Source organism: Ceratotherium simum, chromosome X (assembly GCF_057802395.1).
Source record: "Ceratotherium simum simum isolate JZ-2026a chromosome X, ASM5780239v1, whole genome shotgun sequence".
Lineage (NCBI taxonomy): Eukaryota > Metazoa > Chordata > Mammalia > Perissodactyla > Rhinocerotidae > Ceratotherium > Ceratotherium simum.
This window is the reverse complement of record NC_141940.1, coordinates 16,711,364-16,739,053: the sequence shown is the minus strand read 5'-3', so window position 1 is coordinate 16,739,053 and position 27,690 is coordinate 16,711,364. Positions and strand designations below refer to the sequence as shown.

The 27,690-nt window shown below is 41.3% G+C and overlaps 1 protein-coding gene across 4 annotated transcripts in view; it reads left to right on the top strand.

Annotated features, from left to right (window-relative positions):
• Window positions 1–278: 278 nt before the first annotated feature.
• INTS6L (integrator complex subunit 6 like) overlaps window positions 279–27,690 on the top strand; it is a 53,666-nt gene continuing 26,254 nt past the window's right edge. For all 4 annotated transcript variants that reach the window (XM_087426677.1, XM_004441618.2, XM_014796209.2 and 1 more), the window contains exons 1-6: window positions 279–731; window positions 873–950; window positions 24,601–24,750; window positions 25,562–25,651; window positions 25,889–26,072; window positions 26,336–26,464. In XM_087426677.1, coding sequence (XP_087282803.1) covers window positions 621–731; window positions 873–950; window positions 24,601–24,750; window positions 25,562–25,651; window positions 25,889–26,072; window positions 26,336–26,464 — 742 coding nt within the window. In that variant the 5' untranslated portion in view covers window positions 279–620. The remainder of the gene's footprint in view (window positions 732–872; window positions 951–24,600; window positions 24,751–25,561; window positions 25,652–25,888; window positions 26,073–26,335; window positions 26,465–27,690) is intronic.

Genomic DNA, 27,690 nt, shown 5'->3' with positions numbered 1-27,690 from the left:
TTTCAAATCATCATCTTCCAAGAGCAAGAGAAAATCCACCCAAACCACCCTAAGTATCCTAACAGCTTCCAAGTCCTTTAAAAGATGGTCCTTAACATTTCCCCTTACCCCCTGCCTGGGTTCAAACTTCAACTCCCAGGGTTCGCACAAGTCCCTCCCCTTGCCCTGTCATCTAATGAATATGCAAATACCACATAATTGGCAGCCAATGGCGTGGGTTCTGGTCACATGGTGCCGATGGTAGGTGAGCGGACAGAAGTTGTGTGTCGGTGACCAGAGACAGCTCTCAGTCTGGGGCGAGCGCTTGAGTGAGCGCGGACGGGTGCTTGGGCAGTAGTCCCTGCGGCGGCCGCGGCAGCAGTAGTGGTGGCAGGAGAGGAAGGGGGAGGTCCCCGAGGGCTACACACGCTCACACTTTCAAGTTCCCTTGAAGGGAGAGGAGGTGGGGCTGCAGAAAGAGGAGGACGCGAGCAGTTCCATCCGTCCTGTCCCGTCTCCCCCTCTTCCTCTTGCTCCCTGCACCCTGGCTCTGCGAGAGTTGAGGGTTCGGGTGGCAGTACGCGGCAGTGAGGGCAAGAGGGCCAGGAAAGTGGGGAGCGGAGCTAGGGGTACAGGGGAAGATGCCCATCCTGCTGTTCCTCATAGACACGTCCGCCTCTATGAACCAGCGCACTGACCTGGGCACCTCCTATTTGGACATTGCCAAAGGCGCTGTGGAGTTATTCTTGAAGGTAAAGGGAGGGGAGCGGAGAGATGGGGAGACCTCCCGAGGGATGGGGGGGTTGGTGGATTTAGGTGCTTCTGTAACGTTTGTATCGCCCCCTCCTCCCTCCTTCCCTTCGCGGCCCCCTCCGTCATCCCTCGTCCCGCAGCTGCGCGCCCGGGACCCGGCCAGCCGCGGAGACAGGTACATGCTGGTCACCTACGACGAACCCCCGTACTGCATTAAGGTAAAGGGGCCATCAAGGGGGGTGGGGTGGGCGGGAAGCGGGAGCAAGTCGCCAGAGCTGCTTACCCCCTTGCCCCCACCCGAGGCGGTCCTGCGTCGCCCAGCGGGGCGTGCGGGGCGGCGGGGGGGGCGCGCAGAGGGCGGGCGGAGTGGTGCAGTCGGCGGCTTCCGAGGAGCTGCTGCGCCCAGGGTCGGGGAGAGGGGACGGGGGAGGGGCAGCCCCGGGGAGAAACCACAGGAGGGCCGAGCCGGTGGCGGCGACGACCGCAGCCGCCTGGAAGATGGCGGACATTTTGCTTTTGTATGAGCCAGAGAGGGAGACTGAGGGCGCTGCTGAGATGGAAAGGAGGGAAGGGAGGGAGGAGAGGGGAAGGAGGGCCCGAGCCCCGGAGGGAGGCTGCGGGGCGGGCCCGCCCCTTCGGGGCGCACCACGCGCGGCTGCGGCCCAGGGGCCGGGCGGAGCGTGCGACTCCGCCCCGAGGTCCTCTGCGCCCGGCGCGCGGGCTTTCCTGGAGCCCGGGCTCCTCCTCCGGCCCCTCCTTCTTCCCCCTCCTCCCGCTCCTCGCTGCTTCTCCTTCGCCCCCTCTTCCTCCTGCTCCCCTCCCCTTCCTGCTGAGAGCGTGGCAGAGCCAGCCGCCGGCCTTCAAAGATTAGACTACTGCGTTTGCACTTCTGTGGTCTCTGACCCGCCCCCACCCAATGGAAAATCTGTCCGCCGAGCAAGCCTCCCAACCCCCAGACCCGGCGAAACTCTTGCCATTTCTTCTCCAGAATTGGTCCGGTTAAGCCAGGCTCTGTTACCTTAGCTACTGTTAGTGTTTCATTGGAGACTCCACCGAAGCCGCGATGGGGTGGGGCGGGGAGATGCCCAGTCGGAACCCACAAGGGGCAGAGCTTTTTAGAGACCTGGCCTACCTATTTACATCGTAAATTAGGTTTGTGTTGGCCACGTAGGGATTTGTCCTGGGAAAAGAAAGGAAGGAGAGGACTCGACTGCGCGCAGTTATAATGGTCAAATTCGATGATTTGATTCACAGGATTCTGACCTACAGGAGAAAAGTGGGGAGGACTTAACCTCCGTGGGATAGTTAATTTATGTTCCTAATGGTGAGGAGATAAAGAACTGCTTTGCCTGCAGTGGCCCGATAAAAGAGAACGCAGACTATTAAATCAACCTGCTTAAGCCCTGCTTGCGTATTGAAATTCAAAAAATATATTACCATAATCCTTGACGTCTTTTGCTAGACGCCCTCTTTTTCTCAGAATTGTCTTAATATTGCTGGGGAGGCGCAGCCTGGACGTGTTGTAATCCATTGCAGCAGCGTGAGGTGTTTAAAAGAATGGAACCTACCAAACTGAATCGTTGGCCAGAGGGAGTGTTCCTTCAGAAATAAAACCAAAGGGAGGCTTTAATTTTGTAACTCGTAGCTTCCATTAACAGTTTGGCTAGGAGGTTCCCCTTAAAACTGTTTTGGTTTCCATGCTTTGTTTTCTGTTTTTGATTCATCTATTTAGAAAAATCGAGCAAGTAGACATCTTTCAAAATGCCATAAGCTTTTTAAAAATGTCAGTTTGTCGAGAGGGTGTGACTGTTTTTTCCACATAGAAAAGCAGATGTTTGTACATCCTAAGTCTGCAAGTCTACACCCTTTGGGTACTAATACAGATAAGAACCCGCCATTTGTACTGTGGCCATTTGAAGTCCTCCTTAATTCGAAGTAGTAAAAAGGATAAATTACAAAGCAGTGTGCCTTTTTTTTTCTTTAAAGGAATAACTTAGTTAACATTTTTCTGAATGCCAAGCCTCCTAGTTTAAAAATGGTTTTTGATCTATAAAACTTTCATGGCAATATCTACAGAATCTTTGGAAAGGAAAAAGAAAGTCGCACTCCCTCTTAACAACTGTAATTACATCTTTTTACCTAGCATTTTAATCACAGTGTGCGTATTACTTTGTGTTCTGCTTTTTCCACCTATTTTGTCTCATGAATTATTCCGGATTTCGCATAGTCTTCATACTTAAAATTTTAGTGGCTGTGCAACTTATCCATGGTATTTTAGAGGCTCCAGAGAGTTCTATGAACAGAGGGGAAAAATTGGATTTTGTTTTTAGTGGAAATTTCATCTGTTAGCTCTTTTTATCTTGCCATCTTATATACTACATTTTTTCCTAAAGTAAAAACCATTCTTCCAAATTGAATTTGATCTTTTTTTCTTCTGTAGGTCAGGTATGGGAAGATACTTCGCGTAATATTTTTAATTACTAATCATTCATTATCTTCTTATTTAGTCTTCATGCTTTCCCAAGGTTCTTTAGGTTTTTCATGTTAATCTAACGTGATAATTCCGTGTGCTAGGAAATGGTTAATAACCTTAGTGATGTTCTTGTCATTTTGCTATCTCTACCTGAATTACTAATGATATGCCAGATTTTGGTAGCCTTGTCTTTTTCTGAGTCTCTTTGAGCCACTCCCTCTTGCCCGCCCCCAACCCTTCCTCAGCGTGTGGTAACTATTTGTTCTTTTGCTTTTGGGATTTAGCCATTTTGGAAGATCTGAAATTTTAGAACATCTGGTGAATTTTCCTTAAAATTTAGTCTAGTCTTTCACTTGCTAATAGCTCGGAGCCATAAATGTCTATTTTCTGTCACACTGCTTATCAAATAGGTCTGTCTTTGATTGTCAGCAGGCATCTTAGTTCCTACTTAAAACTTCACTCTTCATTAGGAGCCTGGGGTTCTTTCAGCAGAGTTAGATGCTAAGAGTTTTATTTGTAGCTTATTTTTCTGAAGAATAAGGTGAAGTGTATTCTTCAATTTCTCTATGGTTGGAGGGCCATTGTTTATCTCTTCTCAAAATAACTGCTTGTTTCTCAGGTCTTGGTTATATCCAACACTGCAAAACAAATTCTTATCCTACTAGAAGATTCGATTCTATTGGTGGTGTGACAGACATGAGTTGTGCATTTGGTGGGGAGGGCTTTTTTTCCTAATAGGCGTGGAACTATTCCCAGTATATCCACTTACAAGCTCTGACAATAAATCTTGTTGTGAAAAGTTACTGTGACTGGAATTTTTCACTAACATATACTGTTGAGTATGTGAATATAGTATTTCACCTAGGACTTAGTAACTTCTTACTGAATACCCCTTAGGACATGGCTATGTGCTCTTTTAAAATTAGTCATACCTGTTGTTTGCAGTCAGCTTTGCATGGATGGAATTAAGTTTGATTTGGGGACCATATAAAAAACATGAAATGCAACCATTTTGTGCTGCATGAAACGTGTTGCTTCGTAGACAAGTTTTATACATAGTGTCACAAGTGTTAACATTACATTTATACAATGGGATCTTTAGTGTACACAGCTAGGATGAAACCCAGTTTAATACTTTAAAATCTCCAGTGTATCCTTATAAGACTAATATGTGGTTTTAAAAAGTGGAGTTTTTTTATATGATAGTTCTTAATAGCTTTGGCTGAGGTTCTGCTGTTTCGTATGTTTTGTTTTGCTATGAATCATAATTTCCTTTTATTCAGTGAATAGCAGAGGTAAGCTTGTCACTACTACTAACTCAAAGCACTTTGAGGGCACTGAGAAGAAAGTGAGCCATGAGACTGGGGTGTATAATAATATAAGTATTCAGAATAGTTTGGTGTCTGAATCCGCATTCTTAAAATGATTTCTTTTTTTATTGAAGGAAATGCTTTTTTAATATAAACCGAGTCACTTTTCTAGAAATAGCTGAAACACATGTATAAATAATGGACAGAAGTTTTTTTTTATGAATAGGAAGAGATGTTTCAAAGGAATGTCACAAGTCTGTAATTTGAAAACATAGAGCCTTTGAAAACGTGAAAATTTCCCTTGAGTGTTGCTTTTTCACATCCTGTAGCTAGCTTTGCTTACTGGTATCTGCATGCCTTTGTCGACATGTATCAGCAAAAGGCAGCATTTTGGCTTATAAATTTAGGAAGTAAACTTATGCTTTTTATGATCTGTGTTCCAAACATTTATTGGTATTTGAACTAAAGCATAACTTTTTCATATGCCCATGAGTATATTTTATGGGCTTTATTTGGAAAAGAGTGACTTTTAGGGGAACCTTGCATTGTGTTTGGAAGCTAAAGAAGTGCTTTTGGGTGAAACAGTAGCCACCTGGCCTGTGAGAGCAAACTGAGACGGTGGAAGGTGCATTTAAAACTCAAAATGCCACCAAGGCAATGCGGTGACTTTTGTGATGAGTTGTTTCTCCCCTGATCTTGCTTCCTCTTCACCTTCCCCATTGGCCATTTGAAGCATGTGATTATAGTTATTTTGAAATAAGAAAAGGGGAGAGAAACCATCAATAAAATGAAAAGGCAACCTACTGAATGGGAGAAGATATTTGCAAACCATCTGTTGGATAAGGGATTAATATCCAAATATATAAAGAACTCATACAACTCAATAGCAAAAAAAAAAATCGATTAAAAAATGGGCAAGGGATCTGGATAGACATTTTTCCAAAGAAGACATACAGATGGCCAACAGGTACATGAAAAGATGCTCAACAGCACTAATCATTAGGGAAATGCAAATCAAAACCACAATGAGATACCACCTCACACCTGTTAGAATGGCTGTTATGAAAAAGACAAGAGGGGCCGGCTGGCGGTGCAGCGGTTAAGTTTGCACGTTCTGCTTTGGCGGCCCGGGGTTCGCCTGTTCAGATCCTGGGCGCAGACCTACTCACCACTCATCAAGCCGTGCTGTGGCGGCGTCCCACATACAGAAACGAGAAGGATGTACAACTATGACATACAACTATCTACTGGGGCTTTGGGGAGAAAAAAGGGGGAAAAAAAGGAAGAAGGTTGGCAATAGATGTTAGCTCAGGGCTAATCTTCCCGAAAAAAAAAAAAAAGATAAGAAATAACAAGTGTTGGAGAGGATGTGGAGAAAAGGGAATTCTCATGCACTGTTTGGGGGAATGTACACTGGTGTAGCCACTATGGAAAACAGCATGGAGGTTGCTTAAAACATTAAAAATAGAACTACCATATGATCCAGCAATTCCACTTATGGGTATTTAGAGTTAAGTGTGTCACTTAGCGACTGACATACATTCTGAGAAATGTGTTGTTAGGCAATTTTGTTGCTGTGTGAACATCATAGAGTGTACTTACACAAACCTAGATGGTATCGCCTAATACACACCTAGGCTATATGGTATTCATCTTATCAGACCACTGTCATATGTGCGGTCCATCATTGACCAAAACATCGTTATGCACACGTGACTCTATCTGAAGAAAATGAAAACTAATTCAAAAAGATATCTGCACCCCTATGTTCATTGCAGCATTATTTACAATAGCCAAGATATGGAAACAACGTAAGTGTCCAGTGATGGATGGGTGGATAAACAAGCAATAGTATGTATGTATATACAGTGGAATATTATTCAGGCATAACAAAAGAAGGAAATCTTGCCATTTGGGACAACAGGGATGGACCTTGAGGGCATTATGCTAAGTGAAATAAGTCAGACAGAGAAAGACAAATACCATATGATCTCTCTTATATGTGGAATCTGGAAAAAAACAAAACCAAAAAACCGAGCTCATAGATACAGAGAACAGATTGGTGGTTGCCAGAGGTGGAGGTTGGTGTGTGGGCAAAATGAGTGAAGGTGATCAAAAGGTATAAACTTCCACTAATAAAATAAATGTCATGGGGATTGTAATCTATAGCATGGTGACCATAGTTAATAATACTGTATTGCATATTTGAAAGTTGCTAAGAGAATAGATCTTAGAAGTTCCTATCATAAGAAAAAAGAAAAAAAATTCTGTAACTGTGTGTGGTGACAGATGTTAACTAGACTTATTGTGTTTATCATTTTGCAATGTATACAAATATCAAATCAATGTGTTGTACACCTGAAACTAAAATAATGTTATATGTCAATTATACCTAAATAAATAAATACTGAATGCTTACAGACTTTTATCCAACCTATGAATTAAGTATAGTTTACTGGAAAGAATTTTAGGAGTGAGGTACTCTGCCTGGTAGCTCTTTTCTTTTATACAAGAGTAGAAGATGGAGGAATTACAACTTTAGTGAAAGCTTATACAAATAACCCTTTATCACTTATATATACACCACTATTTATCTGTACTTTTATTTGTTGTTTTGTTTTGCAGTGAATAAAATTTTCCTTGTTAAAAAAAGGGAAAGAAAAGGGGAGAGTTATTAGTAGAAGACTAGAGCTGTGGCAAGGGAGTAATGCTATCTTCAGACCAGGCACCAGCTGGAAGATGACTGGGGAGTGCTGACAAAATGATGGAGTCCTGTCTGTTCTGTATCCTAAACCTCTCTTGTCTCCATTCATTCTTATGGGCTCTTCCTTTGTTTCAACCTTCATCAGTCCTCACCTGGACCAATGTTGCAGCAGCCATGCAATTGGTCTCCCTACCTCTGGTCTTGCTGTCCACTGATTCTTCTCCCTCATTGCCACTAGATTGATCATTTAAAATGAAATGAAATGAAATGAAATAAAATAATAAAATAAAATAAAAATCATTCCCTTACTAAAAATTCTTCAGTGGCTCCCTATGACATATGAGAATAAAATCCAGACTTCTTAGCCGGACCGCCAAGGCCTTCGTGCTCTTCTTACTTTTCCAACTGTGTCTCTCCACTCTCTTCTCTTCTCCTGGACCTCAGGCTCCAGCCACAATGAGAAATTAGGCTGTCTTCTCCAAACTTACTATGCCTGTTGTTTCTGTGCCATTGCATATGTTGTTCCCTCTGCCTGGGACACACTGGTTGGCCTGACATGCCTCAGATCTTAGTTTTGCATTCTCAAAAGTCATCCTGCCCCTCTGCCCCACTCCTACTCCAAACAGTGTAACAACTTCCACTGTGATCCCTTAGCACTTTGTCAAGACCTTAACTATAGCAATTAGCATATTATATGGTGATTATCAGTGTTCATGTTGGCCTCCCTAATGTGAGCTCTTTAAGGGCACATATTTGAACTTCTCTATATTTGTACCTCGAGTACCTAAGGGAGTGCCTAGATTTTAGTAGATACTCAATGAATACTCAAATGAAAACAAGATTTCAAGCAATATGTAAGTGTGAAAGCTACCCAGTCTCCCCCTCCCCTCCCGTTTCCACTGCTCTTCCCCAGAGGGTGGTCACTGTTAACAATTTGATATGTTTGGTGTTTATTACAGCAAGCATTTTCACTTAGGTTCAAGTTTTTTCTTTTTTTCTTTTTTTTTTGTGAGGAAGATCAGCCCTGAGCTAACATCCATGCTAATCCTCCTCTTTTTGCTGAGGAAGACTAGCTCTGAGCTAACATCTATTACCAATCCTCCTCCTTTTTTTCCCCAAAGCCCCAGTAGATAGTTGTATGTCATAGTTGCACATCCTTCTAGTTGCTGTATGTGGGACGCGGCCTCAGCATGGCCAGAGAAGCGGTGCACCGGTGCGCGCCCGGGATCTGAACCCCGGCCGCCAGTAGCGGAGCGCGCGCACTTAATCGCTAAGCCACGGGGCCAGCCCCAGGTTCAAGTTTATAATATGATGGAATTGTATTTTTACAAGACCAATGTACATATGCCACCTTTATTTTGTTTATTGAATTATAACTTATATATAGTAAAATACATCAATGTTAATCATGCACTGTAAATGATGCATCATTTACAATGATGCAAAAATGATGCATTTTTACATCTTTATACATTCATGTAGCCACCACCCCAGGCCAAGGTACAGAACATTTCAACCCAGAAAATGCCTCTTGCTTCTTCCCGCAATCCCTTACTCCCCTGCAGGTAACTGTTGATCTGACTTTTATCACCACTGTAGTGATACGGTCAAAATACTGTTTCTGAAAGATAAGTCTGACAGTGGATTGCTGCTATAGAAATCTAGGCATTCATTTACCATATGTTCATTGAGTACCCTCTCTGGACCAGGCTTTGTTAACAGGCCTAAGGTGACACCAAGAAAGACCTGGCCCAAGGGGAGATCAGAATGGTAAAAGACATGGTCCTAGTCATTGGAAAAAGGTGACTGTACTAAGGTATGAGAGATGTGGAGAACAGTGGGCTCTTAACCAATGGATTGGAGGTGAGGGAGCGAGGATGAGCAGGACATAGTAAGAATTCTTTTTATCTGGTCAGGATTGTAGCTAGTTGAGACTGGACCACAACAGGGCTTTGAAAGCTACAAGCTGGAGTTTGTATATTTCTCCTGTGATGTGATGAAGAGCCGTGAGGTGGAATTGAAGAGAAATAGGGGGAAGCTGTCTGCGTGCTTGTTTTGTTATTATTGTGCAGAAGCATACATTGAGCTGGGCTGGGGAGAGGGGAGAATGAAAGGTGGGGGAAACCGAAAAGATGTAGTTGAAATTGCCTAGTTTTGCGTGAGTACTGGCCACCTGAGAGCTTTTGGCCTTGAGGTTGGGTTTGGAGTGGGAGGATGGCAGAAGGGCAAGGCACACGTAAGGAAAGGGCAAATATTGTCCTTTTCAGTTTGCCTTTGCTTCACGAAGGTAATTAGAACTGCTCTGGAGACAGGGTTCTTAGTTTCACAGAGTGGCCAAACATGGCAGCTGGTCCACATCTCAGGGAGAAATGTGCTCTCCAGAGAAGGACAGGATTGAAGGACCTGCTGCATGGGGGGAGGGGGCAGGGATGAAGAAGGGAACCCACTGGTTTAAGTCCTGAAATGAAAAACTCTTTGTAAACATAGCTTCCAGTTCGAGTGTAAATGAGAGATCCAGACAGTCCCTTTGCGTGCATATTGGAAGCTTGGAACATGCTATCTCCTGAATACAATGTTCTAAACGGTGATTAGGTTCCCAGACCTTCCTCCCCAGGAAAGCCTTTTTAACCCTTAATGTCGCTTAGCCATAGAACTATTGTGTCTGTTATTGTTTCTACTGGGAAATGGATTTGGGTTTCCAAGGTGATTTGTTAAAAACACATCCTTCCTCCCTTCTTCCTCACAACTCCTGCTGGACTAGTGGTCCCAGTGAGGGGTGGGGACACTATAAGGGCTCCAGCAGAGAGCGTGAAGGGCTGAGGTGGCAGTGAGGGTAGGCATGGCTCTTCAAATATGCCAGTCACTCATATTTTAGATTGGCTATATTGACACTGTTCAGTACAGCATTCACCAGGCACATGCAGTTACTGAGCACTTGAAAGGTGACTACTCTGAATCAAGATGTGCTGTAAGTGGGGCCTGCCCGGTGGCTTAGCGGTTAAGCGTGCGCACTCCGCTGCTGGCAGCCTGGGTTCGGATCCCGGGCGCGCACCGACGCACCGCCTCTCCGGCCATGCTGAGGCCGAGTCCCACATACAGCAACTAGAAGGATGTGCAACTATGACATACAACTATCTACTGGGGCTTTGGGGCAGGGGGGGAAGATGTGCTGTAAGTGTAAATTAAACACTCGATTTTGAAGATAGTACAAAATTATATAAAATTTCTCATTAACAATTTTATATTGATTACAAGTTTAAATACTTTTTTATATATTGAGTTAAATAAATTAATTTCACCTGTTTCTATTTTTTTAATGTGGCCACTTCAAAATATAAAATCACATATATGGCTTGCACTGTATAGCTGTTAGACAGCAGTGTTGGTATATATTCTTTCTCAAGATATTTATGATGTTCATGTCCTAGAAATTGTTTCTGAAAGCGGATCCTTTCTTTCCAAGTTCTGTTTAAAATGAACACCGACTTAATGGACTCATTTGTGCATGAAAGGTTATCATACAGTTCAGAGTTGATGGGTTGATAATCCTTGGCCCTGGGGCAAAATATGAAGGCATCCTATTCTTGTTTGTATTGAAAGCCAGTTTGGTTGCTTCGAGTTTTGGATGCAGTTGGTAATCTAACTGGTTGGGTTGGAAGTTTTTCCTGAGCTAAGTACAATAGAATATATATGTGAACTCCTGCTACAACTACAGTAACTCAGAATTCTGTTTGTAATATGTGCTCACCAGTGGCACTAAATGTTCCATGCTATTACTGTTATTAGAAATATGTAACATATCCCTTATTAGGTTTACATAGCTACTTGGCCCAAGAATTCCCAGGAACAGTATTCATTAAGAAAAGTAGGATAAAGGATAAATTCTCTAGCTTGGCGTGGTGTAAAACCTAAGAAACAAAGGGGGGTTTGTGTCACTGCTTTTGAGGAGGCCTTTCTTGATGTTCCTTCCCTAGCAGAGCTCTTGTTTTATATCATGGGAAGTCATCAGTGGCACTAAAAAGAGGGGGAAGGTGCAGGACCACACAACAGGAGGGCTCCTGTGGTTAGTACTTTCTCTCAACTCAGTCCTCTTAATGGGGATTACAGAAGTGACTATGTTATTTTTTGTTCCTGTGATGGCTCCCATTTAAGGAATAAATACAACGTTTAATTCTGGGGGGTGAAAGTGCAGATATACTGGTGAATAGCATGTATAGGAGGTGGAACCATTTTAAATAGCCTTAGTTTTGGATCCTCCTAAAACCCATCTTGTAGTCAAAGGTTTTATCTGGCTTTTACAGATATGATTTGACTTATATCTACTTCCTTGTAATAATGAACAATAATATAATAGCTTTCTAATAATAGCAGCTGACATATATTGAGTAATGCTTATGTACAGGGCAATGTGCCGATGAATGTAAAGTGCTTATTTCATTTATCTTCCTAACCAACCTAAGTCATAGGTACTATTATTATCCCCATTTAACAGATAAGGAAACCCGGGCCCAGAGAGGTTAAGCAACACAGCTGAATAGTAACCCAGGTCTGTTTCTATTCCAGAGTCTTCAGTAATGAGCCACTTCACTTTTCCTATCAGTCATGATAGAACATTCCTTTTAATAACTTCTCACTGGTATTTTCTCATTATGATATATGTCCTGGAACCGAATTTTTTAGACAGAATTATCATTCTATTATTTATAGTTGCTTTTGGTGTAACAGTGCTTGGTACTGTGGCAAGCACTCAGTGAATGAAAACTATTACTGCCAGTGTTACCATTTTTATTATTTCTCTGACTATTTCTAGGTGAATATCATGATGTATTTGTTTGTGAAACACTTTGGCCTTTGATGTGCCACACTTATGCCCCTACTCAGGGACAGATGTGGAATTGTTGGGACTCTTAAGTTGATGGAGCTTGAGATAGTATGTATATGTTGGAGGTGGAGTTTGAGGACTGATGGTTTACGCTGAGTAGGCCTTATAGGAAGAGTAGTGGGCTTGAAAAAGCAACAGGGGAGTCTTGGGCTATCTAGTGGCCTCCAGAAACTGATTTGCCATCATCACTTTATCAATCTCCTGATCAATGTTTTTCTTGTAGGGAGAAGAAAGACATTCAGTGTACTCCACAGTAACCATTTAGTTTCTTCTAATCCACAAGCTGTGGGGAGGCAGGAGTGGTTTTGCAAAAGGCCTGAATGCACACTACTACCTTTGCAGAGTTTTGTGTATCAACCCGTGCCTCACCTAATGGTGCCATCCTCATTTCATCCAGATCTCCCATTCTCCTCAAGCCACGCCCCTGCCATAGCCAGATAGTTTTTTTTCCTTCCTGCGTAATTAAGGTGGTAAGGGGTGGATTTCAGAGAAGAAATGGAGACATTGCCAACTCAGCCACTGAACCAGAGAAAAGTTATATGAAGACTTTTGTGCTGATGTGCCAGATATTCATAGAAAAAATAGAGTTCTGTTATCTTAAACCATATTTGCCTGATTATACTATTCATTAATGACAGTTACTCTTTCATTATTGATATCCCGTAGGTCGAATAGTTTAGTAAACTTAGTACCAAGAGCCAAACTCTGGATTTGAATTTTACTGAACAAAAGACTCAACATTTATGTTTGTGCAAGTAAGGAATAGTACTAGTGAGAAAAGTGTATATGATTTATTAAGGTCTTAAGATTTACTATATAGCTACTTGGGCCAATTTACTAATCTTTATTCTCTTTGCTCTTGACTACTTTTTGAAACTGTTAATACTCCTTCCTTCCAGAAACTTATCACCTCCTCTGTTTTGTCTCTTCACCCCTCTCTCTCATGATGCTTGCCCTATCTTCCAAATTCTATCCCTTGGTGAATGCACCCTACTCACTCATGGTTTCAAACATTCCTTCTGCACTGATGCCTCTCCATCTTCAGCTTCTCACCCAGGCCATCTCTAGCTGACTACAGAACATCTCTACTTGGCTATCTATCCTGCCATCAGCCCATAACTAGCATGTCAGAAAGACCTCCTTATGGCTCTAAAGCCTATCCCCTCTTCCATATTCCCCATCTTTGAGTCGTCCAGGATTGAAAGCTAAGCATTATTCAGCTTTGATCCTGTCCTTCTGTCTTCTTCTAAGGCCCATCTCTCATCCTTTTGAAGTGTCTCTTATGTATGTTCCTTCAACTCTATTTCTGCTGCCATCACTTTAGTCCAGGTCCTGACCTTTTATGCTTTGACCACTATAACAACCTTCTACGTGGTCTCCCAAGTGCCTCCCAAATTCCTACTCTCTACCCACACCAACTGGCAACTTTCTAAAAAAGCTGGTTTCATCACATTGCTCCCCCCTCCCAAGCCTTCAGACTCCCCATGCCTGTGGATGCCATTCTGAGCTCTCTGGGATCTTCCCCATGGGTCTGTCTACACTTATATCCCTTCCTTTCCCCACAGGAGGCTTGCGCTTCAGCCAGACCTGTCTCTTCCACCCCCTGAGTCTGTCTGCCCATTCCTGGTGCCTGCCCTTAGAACATCAGTTAGCCAAAGGAAGAGGAGATACAGGGCCAGGAGAGCTGGAAGTGAACTGAAAGCATTCCATTAAGGATGTGATTTGAGGGGCAGGATGTGACAGAAGGTGCTTTAAAGTGCTATTATAATGATGAGAAGTTGCAGAAGGAAGGAGGAGGGAGCTGGAGTATGACCTTTAGTGGTTGATTAGCCTGAACTAGACCAAGATGTTTTGATTTAAATTGGCCTGAAGTTGCCTGGAGGCACTGCTGTTTAATCAGAAGCCCCAGTCTCTCTTTGCATTTGTCTCTGCAAAAGGGAGCCCACATAGCTAGACAGTAGACAATAGGATTCTAGGGAGAATATCTAGGCTTTAATACAGCCGTGGAATTAGAAAGTTGGGAGTCCCTCCTGTTTTGTTTCTTGTAGGAGAATGCTGAAGATGTGAAGAGCAAAGCTCTCCATTTTTCTCAAAAGCTTACGTATGTGTATAGACATTGTAAACTCCATTTCATAGTGATGTTTTTGAGCTATATGTTAGAAGTCTAAGTCTAGGTACTTTTATAAAAATCAGATTTTAAAAAGTGGTCCTAGAATAGCCTGTCTGGTAGATCACACCATCCACTGTCATGTAAATCTGGCAAATTGTGTCACTTTAGCACCTCCATAAAGAGTGCTGGACTAGGAGGCAGGAGACCCGGGTTCTTAGCCACAGTCTGCTACTGATTAGATAGATACATGACCCTGGGCAAATCACTTGACCTTTTATGGTCTCAATTTTCTTATTTGTAAAATAAAGGGATTAGACTAGATTATTTCCACTGTTGCTTCCAAAAAAGTACAGGAGAGAATTGTATAACTGAAAGACAGGAAGTAGAATAATTGAGACATGAATTCGGGGTGATTTCAAAATTGCTCTAAATTTTAGAAAACAGTCCCTGTACGTGTTTAATGTGCTATAGCACACGCTTCCTGGTTAAATCGGTAAATGTCGCTCCATTTTATTGGTAAATGTCACTCCATCTTGTTGGTGTCGGTTCTGTTTGCTGCTAACAGTTTAACATTCAGGATGGATTCCTAACACTGGTTACCTCTAAAGAGTGGAACTGAGAGTTTGGTGAAGAGATAGACTAACCTTGTATTTCTGTTGGGATTTTTATCAATGAATGTGTGTTACTTTTATAATGTAAAAACAGTTCATAAAATTGTTTTGAGAGAATTATTTTTAAAAATTCATCTGGAGGAAAGAGATGCTATATAATCTTTAGAAAGTAATGAATGGCCGTTCTGCTATCTCCTGTGTTCAACTGTTTCTGCAATGTTTGGGTGGCCTAGTCTCACTCCTGTCCTTGTGTATTTTTACAAGGCCCTCTTTGTTAATTTTTATTTTGTGTATGTGTTCATAAAAATATCTCCTATCAGAACTCAAAATCTAGACAATTGAACATATGATCCACGCAGTAGCTTTTTTTTCTAATAATAGTTATTGGTCAGTAGGTACAGTTGAAATGGTCTGAGGGTGAGAGAGGAAACAACATTTATATCTGACCGAGTCTGGCAAATTTTTTGCAACTCCAAGGTATTTTTCCTCCAATAACAGTGCAATTAACTCTCGGACAAAGGAGAAAAGTTTCTAAAATTCGGTTTCTACATGTTAGCATCCTCTGGTGAGGATCAAATTTCTTTTGATCTTATCGAGCTTTCAAGTGAACTCTGAGAGGGGTGCTACTTCATAATTTTATCCTAATTCCCTGGAATGGGAATTGGAAGCTCATAAATGCATTTTGCGATATTGTAGACTAATCCTTATAACTGTTTAATCTACTAAAAAAAACTCATACTAGGTATTTTAAAGTGACTGGTAACACAAAATGGTGAACTTTGTATCAGTAGAATCAAACTGTGAATTATTTCTTTGCCCAGTTTACTTAAAAATATGTGGTCATGAGAGTCTTGAACCATCTGCTGAGAAAACAATTCAGTAGGCCACAGACTGTCAGATAAGCTTCTGCAATATATTAGGAGGTCAATTTCTTAAGAACTTTGTTAAAAGGTAGAAGACTCAAGTGAGCTAAAATTCTTTTATGTTGTCTTGACTGGTAGTATTTCCTGAAGCGTGTAGATGAAAATTGGTGGGCTGGAGCACAGAATGATAGCATTCAGAGTTCTCAGGGAGAGAACTGATGTAATCAAATAAAATGGGCTTTGAGCATTTTAGCAAGTTCAGGACACTAAAAAGTGTCCCTGGGGAAGTAACTTTGACAAAAAGGAATCCAAGAAAACTGGTTATTCTTAAAACAAGTAATTTCATAAGAAAAAGCTATATTAGTACTCATAAAGCACAGAATAATAGAATGCCTCCTTTGAACTTAGAAGTGTATCAGTACCTTGAGTCAAGTGAAAACCACAAAAAAAGTGAAATCAGGCCAAATTGCTAGAGTATTAAGGGAAAAAAATTGCATCAGATAGGGTCAGAAAATATAATGCAAGAAGAGAGTTTTAAATGGAGGTAGAAGAAGCAAGACAATTCCATTCTTTTAATGATATGGTATCCTCGTAATGTGTACTTCACAAGTTTAACAACTTCCTTTATAGGTGTACTAGCTGTAAACACTTAAAAGACATTTGAACATTTTAAGGTGATTCAGCTGTCACAGTGTTCTGTTTACCTAAGAGGGCAAGAAAACCTTGTCTTATATCTATCAGAATTGGAGTCCGTTTTAGTTGTGAGAAGAAAATTCTTGAAGTTGAAAAGTTTTCACTCGCACAAATATTCCGTATAAGGCTAAGGGCAAAGACCAAGGGAAAAGTCATTTGTCTCCTCAGGAGACAGAGTAGATTGGAAAAGCAGGGCTTCTTATTTTTCATGTCATTCTGCCCCACTGGTCAGTTTACCAACGCAAAAACAGTTTGGGATGACAAAGATGATAGAATGTTAAATTGGAGAAGAAAACCTGTGGGTTGAAAAATGCTGTTGAAATTGATTTATTCAAATTGTCTGCGTTGTTGCAGAGCAAGTTTCCCCTAAACTTGTGGAGAGCAGATGGAAAAAGGAAAATAGTTTATCTTTCAACAAGAGAAATGATGGCCCTGCTAAATTTAGACTCTTTGGCTTTAACTTGCAACATCTGGGAAAAGACTCAAATCTGTTAATCATCTAGTGTGTAACCACCTAGAAGAAGAGCCCAAGGTCCAGGATAGCCCTCTATATGGGATTATTAGGGGCAAATATTACCAGGCTGATTTCATTTCCTTTAATAAAAGATAAAAAGTGGTGTCAAGGAGAGGGAAGCAACATGTATTGTCTTTGGATTCCAGCGAGGCTTTTTATTCATTGTGAAGGGCTTGCTAACAAGCCATGAAGCCCTGGACTGAACTGAACTGCTGTTCAGGGGACTGTCCGAATAGGATCTTGAGTGTGAGTGCCCCAAACGGGTCAGTACAGTGGCTCAGCACCAAGTCAGAGGGACATAGCAAGTGGCGCTCTTCCAGTCAGAGGTTCTGTCGCTGTGTGAGAGAGCCTGGCTTGTGATAATCTATAATATAGAAGGATGATTTTTGCTCTTTGAAAAGATTCACCACCATTCCCTTTCAATAGCTGTCATCCTAAAGAATTTTAATTATTTGTTGATTGACAAATATTCGGTTTACATAGTTTTTAAGGGGCACTTCTCTTGTGGGAGGGAGATGCAGCTGCCCTAAATATGTTTTCTAGTTACATTGGATGGGGAAATGAATAGTGTGTTCATTATATTTACACATTATGTATGTCTAACAAGGTCATTTGTATTTTAGAAAAAGATTACCAGTGACCTTTAGAGACAGAGCAGGGGTTTTCAGAATGGACTCTGTCACCACTCCCACATCCCCTTCAAGGACAGTTGATCTGCTTTTATCTCTTTTACTTGTTTATACTTCCTGGCAAGGTTTCAATGGAGAAAAGGGTTCTTCTATTTTAAAAAATAAAAATCAATGAATCAGAGAAATGGTCTGGCCAAAATGGGCTGAAGTTCAGGAAGGACAAGTATTAGGATGCTGAGGTTTAGGGGAGCCACTAAGTGGCACCCCCACCTTTCCCTCCTCCATTGAAACCAATGGAGAAATGAGACACAGGAGTTAGCCAGAGTTCTACATGACAGCTTTATTCTTAATAAAAGCTAGACTGGAGGATGGAGCCTAGCTGTATGTTCACAAAAAGCTTCCGAATAGTTCACATGTTGACAGACCTCCCCTTAGGTCTGTTGTAGGGGCAGAGCCTACCCCTTAAGCACCATATGTCAGAGGACGTACCAGAAAATTAGAAAGAGCTTTAGCAACATGCCTAGAGGGAGCATGCCAGTTTCCTGTTGCCAAACCCACTAGTCAGATAAGAAGATGCAAATAAGGGTGCAGAGGGTAGTAGAAAATATTTCTTTTAGGCTTTGCCCTTCTGAGGAAGGAAGTGCAAATTCTATCCTTTCTGTGGTGATATCAGTGGGGAATAAATGGCTAGTGGCCAGTCAGTAGAGCTGGGGCAAGAACCCAAGTCGTTGATAGAGTGAAAGGCCCATACTTTTGCTGTTGGTATTCAAAGACGTTTTTAGTTGGCCATACAAATTGAAACCAGGCCTGAGTTAACATATTTATTAAGATATGAGGCGTTTTCTTTCTGTGAGTCAGATTTATATAAAGGATTGGTACGAGGTATGGAATTATAGGATATGAAAACTGGAAGGGAACTTTGAGTTGGTTTTTCAGCATTTTCATTGCTTAGATGAGGAAATAGCCCCAGTAAGGGGAAAACAACTTACTCTGGACCACTTGCTTGCTAGTTAGTTACAGTCAGGAATAGACCAGAGTCTTCCAAGTGCTAATTCCCTGCTCCCCACACTCAACTGGTTTGCGGTTAGCCATCAGGGAAAGTAGGCTTAAATTAAATGAAATGTGGATGGGCCGGCCCCGTGGCTTAGCGGTTAAGTGCGTGCGCTCTGCTGCTGGCGGCCCGGGTTCGGATCCCGGGCGTGCACCGAGGAACCGCTTCTCCGGCCATGCTGAGGCCGCCTACCACATACAGCAACTAGAAGGATGTGCAGCTATGACATACAACTATCTGCTGGGGCTTTGGGGGAAAAATAAATAAATATAAATGAAATGTGGAAATTCCATTAAATTTATGAACTTTTAAGCTATAGAACAAGACATGTCTCTGAGGTGAATATGTGGGATAGGTAGAAGAATCTCTAGTACAGTGGTTTAAATTGGTGGCCTCTAAAATCAGGCCACCTGGGTTCAAATCCTGGCTGTGTCATTTACTAGTTGTTTGACCTGGACAAGTTGCTTATCCTCTCTGAGCCTCAGTGTGCTCATCTGTAAAATGGAAATAATAATAGCACCTACTTCATAAGGTGGTTATGAGGCTCAGATGAGAAGGATACATATAAAATACTATGCTTAGCATAAGTGAGGTACTGACACATAGGCGCTGATAAATACTACCTATGATTATTATTTATCACCATCACCATCATCATCATCATCATTTTACTTCTGGGAGACTTTTAAAACTTAACCTGTGAAGACAATAAGCTCTTAGTTTAGAATTTCGCTTGAGCTGGCCCTGTGGTGTAGTGGTTAAGTTTGCATGCTCCAATTCAGTGGCCTGGGGTTTACAGGTTTGGATCCTGGGTGCGGACCTACACACCGCTCATCAAGCCATGCTGTGGTGGCATCCCACATACAAAATAGAGGAAGAGTGGCACAGATGTTAGCTCAGGGACAATCTTCCTCAAGCAAAAAGAGGAGGATTGGCAACAGACGTTAGCTCAGGGACAGTCTTCCTCACTGAAAAAAAAAAAAAAGAATTTCACGCATCCCAGGTTACTTCTTTGTCCTAAGCCTCTATCCTTTAGGTCTCCAAGAGGAGGGAGAAAAGTTTTGTAATCATCTTCTACTCTCTCTCCTTTAGGCCCATGGTCTGTCTGTCACCAAGTCCTCTCTTCTTTGTTTAAAATGTTTCTCAATTAACCCCTTCCTCTTCATTCCCATCCTAATTCGGGCCCTGATTTCCTCAGGCCTGGATTACTGTTTAAGCCTCCTAGCTTCTTTTTCCTAAGTACAGTTTCTCCTTCTCTTCTCTGTCCTATATGTCACCGCCAGACTGACCTTCCTGAGACACTGCTTTGATCCTGTTTCCCCCTGCCTTAGAATCTATAATGAGTCTGTTGTCTGCCGAAGCAAGGCCGAGCTCTCCTGCCTGACGTTCAGGTTCCTCTGCAACATCTCTGTCCAATAGATATATCATGCCAGCCATACACAACATTTAAAATTTTCTAGTAGCCGCATTAAAAATTAAACAGGTGAAACTTTTAGTGATATATTTTGTTTCATTGAAAATATTCAAAGCATTGTCATTTCAACATGTAATCAACATGAAAATAAATAAGGAGATATTTTCTTTTTGTGTGTGTGTTCTAAGACCTCAAAATCCCATGTGTATTTTATACTTACATTATATGTCAAGTCAGACTAGCCACGTTTCAAGCCACATGTGACTAAGGGTTACTGTAGTAGTGCAACTCCAGAGTGTGGCTCGCTACCACTGTCAACCCCACAAACAAGACATACTAAGTCTTACTTCTTCCTGGTTTGTTAAAACAAAATAAGGCTGGTAATCCCATGCCTATTTTATAGAGTTGTCATAAGCAAATGTGAAGTGTGAAAGTGCTTTGTAAGCTGTCAAGCTCCATAAGAATGTATGGATGTTGTTATCAGGAGTAAAGGTTTTGCTGACATAAGAGTAGGATATCTTTGGAGTAATTTGAAAGAAAAGACTGTATTAAAAAGGCAAATAGGGGGCCGGCCCTGTGGCCTGGTGGTTAAGTTCGGTGCGCTCCGCTTCGGTGGCCTGGGTTTGTGGATTTGGATCCTGGGTGCGGACCTATACCCCTCATCAACGGCCATGCTTTGGCAGTAACCCACATACAAAATAGAGGAAGATTGGCACAGATGTTAGCTCAGGGCTAATCTTCCTTAAGCAAAAAAAAGAGGAAAATTGGCAACAGATGTTAGCTCAGGGCGAATCTTCCTCAGCAAAAAAAAAAAAAAAAAAAGGCAAATGGGCTGTCCTGAATTCATTTAGGAAAAAAATCAACTCCAAGCAATGAATGAAGAATATAAACATATACTTTCTCCCATTCACTCTTCATAATTATCTTTCTGGAAGAAATTTGTCACATGAATAAGTTTCTGTAAATATTTATATTAATCTGTAGGCCTTTTTTCCCCTTCAGCATTCTGAGGAATACATTTAGGGACATTTAGTTCTTCTCTTGAAGGAGCTAGACTGTCACCAAGAAGTTTATTGTTTTGGGTAGTGAATGTAGACCATACACTTTGTAGTACTGATGTAGGAGTAGCATTCAAATTTCTTGTATCGTCCAATTTACTGCAAAGAATTGGAGTTGACCTAAAAACAGGATGCCGGTGATTCAGGTGCAGAAACAATTTGTAAAATGCTTTCAATCCACATTATAAAGGAAATTTTAAAGAGCAGTTATTCTGACAGATACAGTAGTAAGACTGCTAACAATCAGGACACATTACTTCAAATATTGATGAGTTATAGGGTGTTTGCTTAAGTCGTACTCAAATCTTATCCCAGCCCTTTACCAAATGAAGTAGTCCACTAATTTTTCTTTAGTCATGCCTTGCGCTATCTTCTGGCTATCAAGAGTTCAACACTTGTGTGGATGTAACTCTAAGTTTACAGTGTGGAAGAAAGATTGCTAAATGAAGTAACTCTGAAAAAAAAAGTCAACTTTGTAAAGTGGCTTCTGGGTGAAGGACCCCACCATTCACAGGTCTACCCAGGCCAGAAACCTCAACCTAACGTATGACCTTTTCTCCCTCACCTATCCCTCTAATTAGCTACTAAATTCTTAGGACTCCACCTCGGAAATACTTCTTTAATCTGCAACCTCCTCTCCATCCCTAGTGCCCTCGATGAAGCTTTCATTACTTTTCTCATAAGCTATTACAACATTCTCCAAACCAGTTTCCCTGCCTCAAGCTTCAGCCTCCTAGCCACCCCACAATTTATTCTCCAACTCCCAGCAGAATGATCTAGCTAAAATACAGATCTGATCATGCCACTCCTCTAATTAAAAACCTCAAGTTATTATCGGGGCCAACAGATAAAATTCAAAGTACTGAGCATAATGTACAAAGCACTTTACAGTCAGAGCCCAACTTATCAGCCTTGCCTCCTGCCATGTACCCAGAGCAATGATAATCAAATTACTTGCAGTTCCCCAGGAAGCCTATCCTTTTATGAACTCCCTGTTCTCTTCCCTTGGCCTGCCCCGTCCGCTCCTCATATCAGTGTGGGGAGTCCCATGATCTTCTCTTCATGCCGTTAGCTTCCTCAAATGCCCCATCTTCTGTGAGAAGCCCTCCCTAGATTGCTGGTCATTTGTTCTTTCAGTCGCCATAACTGCATTCCTTATTCCTTTGTGGCAGGAGCTCCTCAAGGGCTCATTCCTCTCTATATCCCCAGCATGGAACATTCTGTCCAACATAGCATAGTTGGTCCGTAAAAATCTGTTGAATAAAGAATTGGGGCTATCCCTCCCAACTGTACACCTTTCTCTTCTACCACAAAGAAGAAAGCTAATTTTTGAATTCAGTGTGATTTGTAATCACCTGCTGATATTTCTAGGTATTTGATGAGAACAATTTAAATCATAATCCTTCCTTTTAACTAAAGTTTAGTTTACCTGGTCCGGTAAGATTTTCCTTGGGCCACAAAGAATTATTCTCATGCCCTGCTTTCTCCAAGTACTAAAAGTCGTATATACAATCTGGCCAAAGGAACACGTGGAAAGATTTTACCTTAGGATATGTTAGGGATAGTTAAGAAAAAAAAAACTAAGCACATCTTTTTTTTTATTGAGAAAACACCGTATAATTTTATTAATAGGAAATGCAGCCAAAATAAACTAAAAATAAATGTTCACGTGCATAATGACTTAGTACTGACTTTTGACAGAACTGATATTTCTTATGTTTTTCTAATTTTAGAAATATCAAATTTGATTTTATCTCTTAAATTAAGTTGGTCTTTTGTCATAATTATCTCTAGTCTTCTCTTTAGATCTTTTAGATCTTTAATGCCTGAATGTAGGTCTTATTGTTAATGGTCACTGCTCTGGTTGTCACTAATATCTGTGAAATGTTAAGAGCACATTTTTTTTTTAAGGGTTCTGATCAGTTTTTTTTTCCCCAAAGCCCCAGTAGATAGTTGTACATCATAGTTGCACATCCTTTTGGTTGCTGTCTGTATGTGGGACGTGGCCTCAGCATGGCCAGAGAAGCGGTGCGTCAGTGGGCGCCCGGGATCCGAACCCCGGGCCGCCAGTAGTGGAGCGCGAGCACTTAACTGCCAAGGCACGGGGCCGGCCCCTAAGAGAACATTTTTAAGCACATCTTTAATTTCACAGAATCCCAGACTATTGGACTGGAATGGATCTTAACCAGGACCACCTTCACCTTGTATGGTTATGCAGGTTGTGCACTGTTCAACCTTAGGGGGCGCCATTCTTATGGATTACAATGTGAATGACTCTCCCCCAGGGCTGTATCATGCACAGCCTTATACGGTGTCCCTGTTTATCTAATCCTCTTCATTTTCAGATAAGGAGATTTAGGTCCTAAGAGCCAACAGGTTTGCTCAAGGTCACACAGATATTTCATGGTAGGGTGCAGGCAATGATCTGCCCCTTTTCTGCCTCTCAGTCGTTCTGATCTAGACTGCTTCAGGAGACTATGAAACTTGAAAAGATAATTTATGGTTGTATGGATAATGGACAGTATGCCTTCAGCTAAACATGAAATAGAAAGCATTCACTTTATCTCGGTATTGTTTGCTCTTGCTTCCCACCTCCAGCTGTACTGGCCTGGTTGGCACGACTTCAGTATTTATCGTATCACACTGCTGCCCTCAGGGCTACCAAGACTCGGGTGGTTGTCCCACCAAGTTGCCAGGCTCTACTGTCTGCTCTCTCCCTTGCTGGCCTACTCCTCCACGACATGCTGTTAGCTGCCATCTTCTTTTGGCTTCTTTTCTTGGCGTTTTGTGCTGCTTTGTTTTTATAGCCATCACTGACCAGTCAACATGATTCTTTCCTTCTATTCTACAAACCATTCAATCACAGCATGTTGGCTGTTGACCTTGAGCCTTTGATTCTTTGCTGCTGTTCATAGCTGCTGGGGGTACCTAGGGGATGCTGCTTTTTTCCCAAAACTTTTTTGTTTCTTTTCTTTCTCGCTTGTTCTAGATTTGGGGCTTTCTGAATGCTTGACGATGCCAGAAGGCTTGTCTCCAAATAGTTGTGGCTCTATTCCTGTAATTCCCCCTTTACTCTATTCTTTAAAGTGAAAATATTGTTTGGGAAGAAGCATCTTGGTTAGAAAAGTTCATGTAGCTCAGACACTCAGTAGCTAATTGTCTCTATCAAAGACAATGCATTTAAATAATTACTCTTTCCTCTCCCCCTTACTCCAGCGCATCATCAGTGTCAAACTAAGGTAAATATCCAGGTGTTTTGGTAGGTTTGATTGAGCCTGAATAGAAAACTGGACTTCTTGAGCCAAAGCCCTCCGACCATAATGGATGATTGCATTGTTTGTATCTTTGCTCTTGATCATTAATGCTGGCAGATCTTTCTGAAACTGACTACTTGCTTTAGTTCCACTTGATCAGTCAAGAATTAGAATAGAATAGAATTAGATTAAGGAACTATTAATTTGTTAGAGGTTTGGTACTTGCTGTTTAGTGGTTGTTTGCACTTTATATATTGTTCATTGTATAATTGGGAATTTCTTTGTAAATGTTTGGTTTTCAGGCTGGTTGGAAGGAAAATCACGCAACATTCATGAGTGAACTAAAAAATCTTCAGGCTTCTGGACTGACTACTCTTGGTCAGGCTCTAAGATCCTCATTTGATTTGTTAAATCTCAATAGATTAATATCTGGAATAGACAATTATGGACAGGTAAAAAAAATTTTGAGTGAGTACAGCTAATTTATTTTGGTGACTTGGGGTAAGAATTTAAAATTGGGCATGGTTACGTTTTCTGCTACTTTTCGTAACTTCCAAAAGGAGGTTCATATATCTTTTAAATACACACTTAAAAAAAATCCCTCCTTTTTGGGGTCTTGTACGTGGCTTGATCATAAAAGAGTTGAAATTTCCTACCCATCAGATGGTCAGATATCTGAGAATGGGATGAATACATTGCTGAGAAATACTGAAACCAAGACTATTGAAGAAAAACTTTCAGTGTCCTTAACTCCCTCGTCCCTCTCAATTCAATGAAAAAGCTCTAGAATAAGAGGAAGGCAGAATAGCATTTGCTGCTGCTACCATTGTCCTTTCCTACTGTAAAAACTCTGCTCCCAATAACCAGAGTCACTCTCCAGGTTGCAGAGCGTACGTCACTAATGTCCGCCTATCTGTGCCTGGATTTTGACTCAGGTGAATGGATTCACGGGTGTGGATGATGTTGCCATGACAATCTCTTTAATATCTTTTATGATTACTTGGAAAGCAGAGGGAGAGGGGTATTTGGATGTTATAGTTTAGGGAGTTCTGAATTATAAGAATTCCTGAGTTTATTCTGAATGTTACCTTTTCAGGGATTGTTATTTTGATTCCCACCCACTTCAGTCCCTAATCTTTTCCTTCTTATTTATCCAGGCAAATTTTATCACACACTTGAGAGATCACTGGCAACACAAATGTAAAAGTGTAAATACAATTTTATTACTTTACACGGTTCTAATACTTTTTAAATGTATTTTAGGGGAGAAATCCATTTTTTTTAGAACCATCTATTTTAATTACCATCACAGATGGAAACAAGTTAACAAGTACTGCTGGTGTTCAAGAAGAGGTGAGATTTCATTTTTTAAAATTTCGTTTAAATGGCAGAGAACATGTAGCTATTTCTGTGGGAGGCATAAATTTCCAGTTACGAATAAGTTTGATCAAACCTTCCATCTTAGTAATCCTTGAAAGATTGCTTCATTTTATTGAGTACATGAAAGAAAAGTGAACCCTTTAACTCTTTCCCTTTCTTCGTTTTTGTATGGGTTGTTATGATGAAACTTTTCGAATTTTGCCTTATCAGCTTCATCTTCCTTTGAATTCTCCTCTGCCTGGAAGTGAACTAACCAAAGAACCTTTTCGTTGGGATCAAAGGTTATTTGCCCTGGTGTTGCGTTTGCCTGGATTGGCTTCTACTGAACCAGAGCAACTAGGGAGTGTACCAACTGATGAATCTGCCATCACACAGATGTGTGAAGTCACAGGAGGTAGTGGCAATATTTAATATTTCTAAAGGAAGAATTCAGGACAGCAGAGTATAATTTTTCTGAAATGCTATATCCAGTCTTTACATGTTTTTTTTTTTTCAGAATCTTTTAACTCTGCTGCTTAAGCTCAACATTAGTGTAATGTTTGCTGCCAATGTATTTATGATTATTTCAAGTTACAGTTTAGGATTTCAAATGCTTGTATTGTTAAATAGTATTTTATTTGATCAAACTTGTACTGTTTGTTTTTCCTTCTGGTATAGGTCGCTCCTACTGTGTTAGAACACAAAGAATGTTGAATCAATGTTTAGAATCTCTAGTTCAAAAAGTTCAGAGTGGTGTAGTTATTAACTTTGAAAAAACGGGACCAGATCCACTTCCCATTGGAGAAGGTACAGTAGATGACTTTTTCTGCCCTAAAGTGTTATATGGGAGAATGGTCTGACATTGGGAAGACAAACTAATCATAATAGACACAGTCTTCACTGTCCACACACATTCAAGTGGTTACATCCACCCAAACAACTACCATTCATTCATTGCCTGTGTATGTCAGGTAGCCAAATTCTAACGACTTTAATTCAATGTCAAATCTTCCTGAGAAAATTCTTCCTTTTCCCTACCCATTTCATACTACCTAGTCCAAGTCTTGGGATGACACTGAATTATTCACCTCCCTATTCACAAAATATCTGGAGATTCACTACAGAGTGCCACTTAACTAGTAATCTGGTTTTGATCTTGTGAGCGCCAAATGTGCCAAGCTATCTTTATGAAATCCGTGTTACCGCACATCAGCAAGAGATTGTGAATGTTTATCCAGGAACTGCTTTTATTCCATAAGATCCTATATCAGTATTTTCCTGGCCACTTTTTAACTGCAGAGCCTTTTCTCTTCAGATGAGATTTTACAGGAAGTTCAACATCTCAAAAGAGATGAAAGCAGAGCTCCTTTTGTATAGGGGAAGGGACCTTCTCCCTCAAATCGTATCGCAAGGCTTCCTCGCAGCACTGTTAGGCTATTGCTTCTGCTCATTCCTGCCAGTTCACACACATACATACATGTGTGTACCTAGACTCCGTCATTACCATGGTGCTTGTCTAATCTGATCCACACATTTTAATTGCCGTGGCCACAATCAGTGGTAGCTGCCTAGGGAAGCAAAGGGAACAAGTACACAGGGGCAGAAAGACAACACATTTCAGTCTGAAGCAGTGGATCATGTACTTCCTGACCTTTTTGCTGTTTAGTTCCCAGAATCCTTTGAGAAGCTGTTGGAAAAATGGAGACCCCTTGCCCTAGAAAAATAGGCCACACACACACAATTTTTATTTAATTTCAGGGGTTTCTTGGACTCCAATTTAAGAAGACCACCATAGAAGACTGAGGCTTCACAGCTTATGTTAAATTAAATTAATCATAAAGGAAGAACATGTTATATCGTGAATGACTGACTGCTCAATCCCTAATTTTGTGTTCATTACCTTAACGTGACCTGGGAACTTTCATACTGAAAACCTATTGGATTCGATGTCATGTAAATAGCTCAGATTTTCTTTCTAGCTTCATTTCCCCTTTGTCCAGAGTTCTTAACTTTTGAGATTGTGATGAAAGCTA